This window comes from Microtus ochrogaster, chromosome 4, assembly GCF_000317375.1.
Source record: "Microtus ochrogaster isolate Prairie Vole_2 chromosome 4, MicOch1.0, whole genome shotgun sequence".
Taxonomy (NCBI): domain Eukaryota; kingdom Metazoa; phylum Chordata; class Mammalia; order Rodentia; family Cricetidae; genus Microtus; species Microtus ochrogaster.
Genome location: NC_022011.1, coordinates 25238333 through 25248873, shown reverse-complemented (window position 1 = coordinate 25248873; position 10541 = coordinate 25238333). Strand labels below are relative to the sequence as shown.

At 48.1% G+C, this 10541-nt stretch overlaps 1 protein-coding gene across 1 annotated transcript in view; it reads right to left on the bottom strand.

The window, feature by feature from the left end:
* Positions 1-10541, bottom strand: part of Gan (gigaxonin) — a 53820-nt gene that overhangs the window by 23257 nt on the left and 20022 nt on the right. The window contains exons 2-3 of the mRNA XM_005345734.3: positions 5079-5193; positions 1578-1928 (exon numbers count right to left, since the gene is read on the bottom strand). Coding sequence (XP_005345791.1) covers positions 1578-1928; positions 5079-5193 — 466 coding nt within the window. The remainder of the gene's footprint in view (positions 1-1577; positions 1929-5078; positions 5194-10541) is intronic.

Sequence of the window (10541 nt, the reverse complement as noted above, 5' to 3'; positions counted from 1 at the left end):
CAGCTGCCTGCTGCTGAACTGAGGGCGCTGCATGGCCATCTCAGTTGCCTGCTGCTGAAGCACAAGTCTGCCTCCAGCAATCTCTGTCTTGGCCACAGCATTCTGACAGCCTGCACTGGACCCTTGTCCATCAAGCCTCACTAACTGCCAGCAGCCATTTTCACTCAGGCCAGAGGGGGAGCACTTCCTGGTGGGCAGCCTGAGGTTAGTGGGAACAGTCCTTCATTGGTATGAAGGTCTACCTTGAATAGCACAAATACAGTCATCATGTTATTACCCCTCTGCACACACACACAAAGGGCCCTTCCGTGCATGGCCCTTCATTCCTGCCTTTGATCTTAATTGTTAGCCTAGGATGAACTGTGGCACAGAGAGGAGGGAATGGAAGAGAGTAAGCTGGGGACAGCAATGCAGAGACAGCAGCAGTAAGACAGCTGAAGGGCCCATAACACGACCAGGACTGGGTGCAGGAGCTAACGAGGGCTGTAAAGAGCTAAAAAAGAGAAACTATTAGCCAAGTTACTGGAAGATTTCCAGAGAACTGCTAAGATGTAAACTCTGAGGGTCTCAGAGACCCTAGGCCTGAGAACCAGAACGCTTGCCTCTGTAGGAACTGAGGGTCAACACCTGAGGCCCTCAGAAGCTGTAACAGCTATAGGAAGGAACCCCACTGCCCACTGCTGCTAGAAACCTAAGATGATAAAGCTATCAAATGCCAGGACCACTGGTAATCAAAGCCCAAAGCACTAAGCTTCCAACCCGAGCATCTCCAGGCTCCAGTGTAAGTCCACCTGAATAGCCTGGACAAACAGGATCCTGGCTCTCAGCACTCAGAGTGTGAGCCTTTGGGTCTGGGGCACTTGAGGACCTGGGACTGCCAGCTATGGAGTGTTTTTCCTTGCCATCTGGGAAAAGCCAAGGATCGCAGCCAGATGCCTGCAGATGGCCTGAGAGACTGACAGCTTCAGCAATAGATGGAAGATGTTTCCCAGAGATCCTTTCATCACAGCTTGGTTGAATCTTCCAAGATGGAGAAGACAAAACTACTACCATTTGTGTTAACAATAAACAAAGGGCTGACTCAAAAGGGCTCGCCCTCCAAGTATGTTGACCTGAGCCTGATCTCCAGACCCATGTCAAAATGCTGGGCACGGGCCGGGCGGTGGTGGCGCACGCACGCCTTTAATCCCAGCACTCGGGAGGCAGAGGCAGGCGGATCTCTGTGAGTTCGAGACCAGCCTGGTCTACAGAGCTAGTTCCAGGACAGGCTCCAAAACCACAGAGAAACCCTGTCTCGAAAAACCAAAAAACAAAAAAAAAAGAAAGAAAAAAAATGCTGGGCACGGGGATGTGCACCATGGCTGAATCCAAGGCTGGGGAGGCAGAGGCAGGAGGAGGATCTCTGGGGCTTGCTGGCTAACCAGTCCATCCTAATTGATGAGTTTCAAGTTAATGAGAGACCCTCAAAGAGCTGGATAGTGTTCCTACGAGACACCATCATGGCTGGCCTCTGCATTCACATGCATCCCTCCCATCATGCAAAGGGACCGCGCAGCCATGTCCCGAGTGGCAGGCACCTTTCTCATCTCTGTGTCATGCGCTATCCACCGAATCACCGCCTCAAACACGTATTTTTCATTGCCAACATTCAGCTTCTCGAGAGAGATGACTTCTTTGAGCTTCTGCGGACTCAGCTCCAGGAACTCCTCTGTGCTGCTGACATCTCGGAAGTGAGTCTCCAGGTACTCCGTGGCCAGGTAATGCACATGGTGCAGGCAATAGTGCAGCGCAAAGTCGCGGATGCCGATGCAGTTCTCCGCGGCAATGCAGCCCTCCAAAAACTCACAGCACAAGGTTTTCAGGTCCGTCAGCAGCAGCAGGTCGGCTGCCTGTACAACATCTTGGATTGTATCTTCATTTAGCCTGATCTGTAAGAGGACCATAGACTATATCTGAATGCAGACATAAAACCTAAACCACCAACTTAGTTCTAGTTCACGGGAAATTCCCAATTTTTTGTCTTATCTTTAAAGGTTTATTTTTAATTATGTGTATGTGCAGATGAGTGTAGATCCCACTGGCGCTGGAGTTATAGGCAATTGTGAGATGCCAGGAATTGAACTCGGGTCCTCTGCAAGAGTAGGAAGCGCTCTTAACAACTACATCATTTCTCCTCGAGGCATCCAAGGGCCTTCTCTCACAGCAGAAGTGTCTGACTTTTAGCCTGTTCACCTGTCCAGGCCTTCCCCTCCTGTGCCAGCATGATCCACCCTCCTCCTGTTGAGGGAGCTCAGAGTTGCAACTCACACAAAAACTTGGCTGAGCATTTAGGAACAGTGGAAATTAGTGGAAATTGGAGTTATCTCCAGATACATCAAGGTTTCTGTCTGCCAAGTGGGTGCAAGCCTCAAAGTGGGGGCTTTGTATGTCCTGGGCAGCCTGCTTTCAACACCGAAGCACGTAGGCCTCAAGCTCCCATCCGCAAGCAGTCCCCACTGCACTGTCACTCTCCCTCTGAGCCTTCAGTTCTCTCCAGTGTTCTGACCGATGCTTCTTTCTCTGTCTCACGCTTCCCCATGTAACCATAAAATGCCGTACCACAACTGAGCTCCCCCAGGCTTTGCTGCTTCAGGAATGAGAGAGTTCAGGGTCCAGCAAGAAACCTTTAACCACATCCTATGCATTTTCGTGCTATAATTTAAAAACGTGTTCTTACCAATTGCCTCAGAAACTGAGCACAACTGCAGGAAGTAATATTCTAAGTGAGGACATTCTAACTGGGGAACATCACTAATTTTTTTATTCTTCTTTTATCTTTGTTGTTGTTTTGGTTTTGTTTGTGCGTGCGCTGGCTGGTTTTAAGTCAACTTGACACAAGCCAGAGTCATCAGAGAGGAGGGAGCCTAAATGAGGGATCAGGCTACAGGCGAGTCTGCAGGGCTTTTTCTTAACTAGTGACTGATGTGGGAGGTGGGCTACCCCTGGGCTGGTGGCCCTGGGTTCTGAGCGAGCCATAGAAAGGAAGCTAGCAAACAGCACCTCTCTATGGCCTCTGCACCACCTCCGGCCTCCAGGACCCTGCCCTGTTTCAGTTCCTGTCCTGACTTCCTTCAGTGATGAACTGGGCTGTGGCAGTGTGAGGCTAATAAGCCCTTTCCTCCCCTGCTGCTTTAGTCATGGTGTTCATCACGGCAATAGCAACCCTGACTAAGACAGTACGCGTGTACTTTAGATCTCTGTGTGGGCGCATGCGAACCAGGACACCCGCGGAGGTCAGAGGACCTTTCAGGAACCCATGCTCTCTTTTTACCTTGTAGGTCCTTCAGAATGAACCAGGTGATGGTGATCAGGCTTGGCAGCAGAGCTTTTATCCACCAAGACATCTCTCCAACCTTCCTCCCATTTCTAATTTTTTTTTTTTTTTTTTTTTTGGCACTGCTTGGGATGGAACCCAGGGCCTCATGCATTCCAGGCAAGAGCTCTACCACTCAGCCACATCCCCAGCCCCAAGAATATTAAATTCAACCAGAAGACGGGGAATAACCTCAGATACAAACCCATGAAGAACACTAAATACATCTCAATTAAACCAAACAGCTAATTTAGAAGTTTGTCATAGCTTAAGTTGCCACCTGGATCCTAAGGCTTAAACTGGGATGTATGCTGGCAGCCAACCTGCAGACAGCCCGGGACGGCAGCCGGAGCCTGCAGCCTGCACAGAGCACACCCTTGGTGGCCCGGCACCTGCTGTGTTCGTAACTCAAGTCAGCCCTGGCTGGGCAGACGCTTCCAGGATCTGAGCTTCACTCATTTCCATCTTCACACACATGTGCATCCACTGCCTTCTGTTTAGGAAGAGTTTCTCTGAACTGTTTCCCCAATGCTACAAAATCATACCACACGCTTCTAGTCGGGGACTAGAATCCCTGACTCTGTGGCAGAACAAACACATTTAGAAAAGACATGCAGAATGCTTAGAAAACTACTGGGAAAAACAGACCCCCCTCCCCCCCCAGAAAAGGGGAAGTGGGGAAACAGCAGCGACGGAGGAGGGTTCATGGAGAGGGCAAGATGTGAGAAAGACCTTGAGAAATGGGGAAGCACACTTTCACACACAGAAATGGACAACACACTACTCTGGCCAAAATACCAAGGAATCTTTGTTTCTTTGTTTTGGAGACAGGGTTTCTCTATAGCTTTGGTTCCTGTCCTGGAACTCGCACTGTAGACCAGGCTGGCCTCAAACTCAGAGATCTGCCTGCCTCTGTCTCCCGAGTGCTGGGATTAAAAGTGTGCTTTTTTTTTAAAATTTATCTTTATTTATTTATTTATTTGTGTGTGTGTGTGTGTGTGGGTGAGGGGTGTATGTGTGTTTGTACACGGAGGCCAGAAGATCTGGACCTGGAGTTCCAGGTGGATGTGAGCCATCTGCTGCAGGTGCTGGGACTGGAAGAGCCGTGAGCTCCGAGGTTTCTCTGTAGCCCTGCTAAGCGCTGAAAGAGGTCTATGCTAGAATTTAAGTTACAGAAAGAGGACGGGGTCAGGAAAGCAAGAAGAAAGCAATCTAGGTGCTGACCATTCCTTGCCTGTGTGTTATCACATCTCCGAAGCCAGGTGGCACAAAGAGGAGAGGGAATGCAGGGAGCCAGGGCAGGGGTGGGGTGAAAGGCAGCCACCAGCGAAGACCATAAGGGTGGCTTTCACTGGGAGGCGCCTTTCATGCAATGACCCACAGGAAACTCTGTTTCTACAGAATAAGTCACAGTGCCCAGAGAAGCCCGTTTCCATGCAGACAGAGAAGGTCCTGACAGGGTGGATGTTGTGCAAGATCAGACTCAAGATGTGGTGGCAAGAGTCAGCGGTGAGGGGTACACATGTTCTTCGAATCTCAGCCTGGAGGGTGGCACTCAGAAGAGCACAAACTGGGGCCTGGTCTGACAAAGTCTGGAAGAACACGTATTTGGGGCCATCGCCAGGAAGACACCAACAGATGCCCCCGATGGCAGAAGATGATGTGCAAGTACCACTCTGAAAGCTGGGAAGCCGCTGCTGGGCCTGGACCCTGGGTCCCACCATACCTGCCCACTGAAGATGTAATCCAGGATCTCTCTCATAACCATTACCGATATCCCTTCAAGTTCAATCTTGTAAGTGGAGCCGTCATCTTTGGGAGGATTATAGTTTAACTTTGTCCTAAGAAAGGGAAAACAACGTAAAATTCCTATGAACCAACAGAAACAGCTCGAAATGTTTATGTACTAAACACTATACCATAACATGGACTGAACAGCTAGAATACCTCCACTTATGGAGTTTAGCTTCAGATCAACATACATAGCTTTAGCTAAAAACCACTGTCCCGAGTATGTGCAGGTTGCTTAATCTGTTCAGGGGTTTGCTCTTAATTATGTGCGTGTGTGCCCACACGAGTACAGGCGCTCATGGAGGCCAGAGGCACTGGATCATCCTGGAGTTATGGGTAGTTCCGAGACAACTGATGTGGGTGCCAGAAACTGAGGTCTTCTGCAAAAGCAGAAAGCCAGCAATACACAATGAGACCTTGTCTTTAATTTAAAAAAAAGAAGAAGAAGAAGAAGAAGGTGTGGTGGCTCTGTGGTTAGGAGCACTGGCCGCCCTTCCAGAGCACCAGGTTTGATTCCCAGCATCCACATGGCGGCTCATAACGATCTGTAACTCCAGTCCCAAGTGAGTGAACCCTCTTCTGGTCTCGGTGGGTACTGCATGCATGTGACACACAGATACACATTCAGGAAAACACGTATATACATAAAAGTAATCAAATTTCAAAAAAAAAAAAAAGACAGAAAAAGTTAGAAAAAAAGGAGAGCTACGTTAAGAAAATTAGAAGATTAACCCAGAAGGTTGAGCATTTAAGAATAGGTCTATCTCCAAGATAAATAAAATAATACCTAGTAAGTACTCATGAGTAGAGAAAGACAGACCAAGCTGTATCGGCATGCTGCCTAAGGATGCTGGAAACAGGAACGGAGTCCTAGAAACTCTCAGAAGGAAGACAGGCCACAAAGGAAGGAGTGAAGATCAGAGTGGCTTCCTACTTCACAAATAGGAAGATGTAATACCAGGGAGAAAGATTCAAGATTCTGACGGGAAAACATTTCCAACTAAGATTTTTGACAACCAACAAACTGTCTAAACATGAGGAAAATCCAGGTGTGGCAACACAAACTTCAAATCCCAGCAGCTGAGAGTCAGGGGCAGGTGGATCTTTGTAAGTTCTAGGTTGGGTAACATAGTGAGACCTTGTGTGAAAACATACAAATTAAGAAAACAAAAGAAAAAAAGCAACAAAACAACAAAAAATAAACAACCCAAAAGAGATTTTTAAAAAAATCCAGGATAGAAGCCGGGTGGTGGTGGCGCACGCCTTTAATCCCAGCGCTCAGGAGGCAGAGGCAGGCGGATCTCTGTGAGTTCGAGGCCAGCCTGGTCTACAGAGAGAGTTCCAGACAGCCGGGGAAACGCTACACAGTGAAACCCTTGTCTCAAAACAAAACTGCAGGATAGAATACAGGCATTTTTCAGGCACACAGAGTCACCAAACAGCTTACCAACCTTTCTGAGAATGTGGTTGGGAAATGTATTCCAGCCAACCACAGAAGTCGACCCAGAAAGAAGATACCACACACAACGCAGACATGATTCTGTCACTGTGCTGGTGGTGTTGCCACACAGCCCAGGAGAGGGAAGGAAGCAAAGGTTGATGGTGACGAGCAACCCCTGGATCACAGCCGGCTACACGAGGCCCCTGCAGATCTTCAGGAAGATGGACGGTATGACTCCCAAGTACCCATAAAGCAGGCATTAAACACTTTGTTTTCTCTGGCATTGAAATCCCTGACTACTTACTGACTCTAAGTCTGAGCTAAGGACTAACTGGGCCTCCACTTGTGGCGCCATAGGGTCTATCTGTACGCCTGGTACTAAAAATGAAGCCTCAGGCAAATCTTCAGACAAAAGATGGTATGGATAATACCAAGCCTCCCAAATGCACATGTGCAAGCATGTCTCCTAGCAACCTTTCACCTGGGATGTCATGGCTACTGACATCTGTCAGAGTCACTGTGCTGGTGACATTGCCACTCCGTTTCCAATTCACCCTCTGTGAAAGTGGGCCTGGGTCTCTTAAAGCATTTTTCTTCTTCCCCTGGAGTAATGGTGAGCTTTTCAGAAGAAGCCAGTGGAAACAAATCAACTAGACAAAAGTAGAAACAAGATTGCAGGACAAGAGAGCTGTGCTTCCTGGTTCTGGGGTGTCAATGGGGAGTCCCCACAGTGCAGGTCTTTCCTGGCCTCTGGTCCCTGCTCTGCCAGGCTATCCAGGCGCCACCTTCAGTCACTTCTCTAGATCAGCTTTCTCAGGCACCTTAGGAAACCAATTTTCACCCAGTTGCACCAGTGTGGCTTTCCTGCCTTGCGGTGAGCCATAGGCATGTCTTGTGCAAGGTCAGCCCAGGGGTTGTCGCAGCTGCTCAGATCTGTTACTCCTGTATTTTAAAGTTTCCTTTTCGACTAGCCAACCCAGGGCTACCCCAACTCCTGTTACAAACTTTCTTTTTTCAGGACCAGGGAGACAGCTCAGCAAATAAAGGAGTCTGACATCTGGTGGACACTGGTGACTTCTGCAAATTGTTCTCTAATCTGCACCGCTCACCCATTCCACCCCTCCCAAAAAAGGAGTAAAGCCCAGAGACTATGAACCTGGTAGCGGTGGGGCAAGCCTTTTGTTTGTTTGTTTTTGCTTTTGGAGACAGGGTTTCTCAGTAGCTACAAAGCCAGTCCTGGAACTCACACTGTAGACCAGGCTGGCCTCAAATTCACAGAGATCCTTCTGCCTCTGCCTCCTGAGTGCTGGGATTAAAGACGTGTGCCACCATTGCCCAGAGGGGCATGCCTTTAATCCCAACACTTGGCAGTCAGAGGCAGGCATAGCTCTGAGTTTAAGGTTAGCCTGGTCTATAGAGTGAGTTTAAGGACAGCCAAGAATACACAGAGAAATCCTGTCTCAAAAAACAAACATAAAAAATCCCAAACAAAACAAAACAAAAATAGAGCATTTAATGCTCTTGCAAAGGAACTGGGTTTAGTTTCCAGCACCCACATGGCTGCTCAGAACAATCTAATCTAATCTATTAACAACAAAAAACCCTCCCAAACTTTCTTGTTCAAATCCCTGTGCTGTTTCTCTGACCTGGACTGATACACAGAAGGCTATTAAAGACATGCTTAGCTAGGGTGGATTTCTCTCACCTTAATGTCCAAACAAGGCCTGGCTGTGCTGTGTTTTAAGATACTGCAGGATGAGGGAGCTGAGCTCCTAGGGCAAAGGCCACTGCAAACTTTTCACCATTGCTCTTTTGACAATCTACTTAAAAATAACTATACTGTTGCATGTTTTTCCAACAAGAGGGGATCCATTTTAAACTGTGCCATGTTCTCTGAACAGGTGGTAGGACAGAGATGACTAAGGAGAGAAAAATGACCAGCTTAAATATGAACTATGTCACTCCAGGCTTTTAAAAAATGGAGTCATTTTCAGAACCCATGAAAACTTAATTTTATACTCTATACATCTAGAGACTAAGTAACAAAACTAATATTAATTTAAATTCACGTGTTCCTCTGTCTTCCATCTGCCCCCCCACCACAACACCACCTGAGCAGACCTAATTGCTACCCCGAGTGACCAGTCCCCAGGGGCAGCTGCTCTATAGTCACACATCTGTAGATCCTCCCCCTGGGACCAGCAAGACACATATGAATGTCCCCTTCACTGTGACCGACCTAAGTTCAAGTTCTAGTATGTACATATGTGTATGTGTGCCTGTGTATGTGTGTGTGTACGTGTGTGTGTCCCCACGTCCTCTTGACAGGATCTCATGTATTTCTAGCTCTAAAACAATACACTTCTGATCCTCCTGCCTCCGCCAGCTGAGCGCTGGAATCACAGCTGTGCATCATCACACCCACCTGGCTTAGGTGGTGCCGCCACCCGGGGCTTCGTGCATGCTAGGCCGACACACTGCCAACTGAGCCACATCCTAGCAACTCTGCTGGGCTCCCAGGCCCAAGGCAAGACTTCTTATCACTGTACTCCTACCAGGAAACCCAGCAGGTTTGGAAAGAAAAATGCTCTTTGGTGTCCCCCTAAAACTCATTTGTTGAAGGGTCAGTGCCCCCTGCAAACAGAATCCAGGGCCTTTGGGAGGTCACAGGATCTTGAGGGCTCTACCTCATGGGTAGCCCATGCATTGTGGACTTGGATTTATGGGTTTGGAGGAGCTTTTCTTCAGCTTTGCCTGAACAAACATTTCTTCTATAACATTCAGCTTTAGTAGACTTAGAGCAACTGAGCTAAGCAACCGTAGACCGAAAACATGAGCTCAAACACCCCTTTCCTCCTTTAGGTTGATTTTCTAGGGTACTTTCTCACAGCAACTGAGATGTAACCAACATAATATCCAACAATTATCTGCAACATTCTAAACTGTTAGTTGCTATTAAATAGCCAATGTACTGCCACAAAGAAAATCACCACCTGATGATTTCAGGCGCAACAGAGTGAGGGAGAATCAGACAAATAGGCAGGATTTTCTAATAACTTGATCTGTTGTCCTCTTCTGCACACATGTGGTACACATACATACATACATGAAGGCAAGACACACACAGACGGGACAGTGACAAACAGCAGCTCTACAGGGCTTGTCTTCTCTGCTGATGCAGACACTCATTCCCTTCAGGAAGGGAATGCAATGTCCACGGAGTCAGGGCACTGTGGTTTGGAGTGATTCATGGCATGAATCACAAGGCTGCAATGTTTGTGTCACCTGGAACTCTGCGGCTATGAAGCAGGCCTTCTGAGGAGCCCGGAGACAGCCTGTGCCAGCACTTTTGCCCCAAACTAGTCATTTGTTCTTTGGAGAATGTGTTTTACAGGTGACACTCCCTCACAGACTCCCTTTTCTGTTTTTGTGAGCTTCCAGAAGCCACATGAAACAGTTTAGGGCAGTGAAAGCCCTGTATGTGACACCGTACTGGCAAGAATGTGTATCGGCACATTTGTGTAAACCCACAAAATCCACACCCACCCGAGGGAACCCAATGTGAGCCACAGCCTGGGTTACTATGTGGTGTCAATGTAGGTGCACAAAATTGAACTGACATGCCATGCTAGTGGGGATGTGAGGGTACTGGACGGGGGACTGTGCATACATGGGCTCGGGGGAGATGCAGCGTTCCTGTTCCTTCCTCTCAATTTTCTTGCGACTTACAATCGCCCTAAGACATACGGTTTAGTTTAAAAAAATTGTTTTAGTTGTGTCTGAGCATAGCTTTGTGCACATGAGTGCAGTGCCCACCGAAGCCAGAAGAGGGCACTAGATTTCCTGGAACTGGAGTTACAGATTGTGAGCTGCCTGATCCAGAGGCTGGGAACTCAGGTCCTATGGAATAGAACTACACACTCTTAACTGCTCAGTCATCTCTCCGGTCCCTCGAGG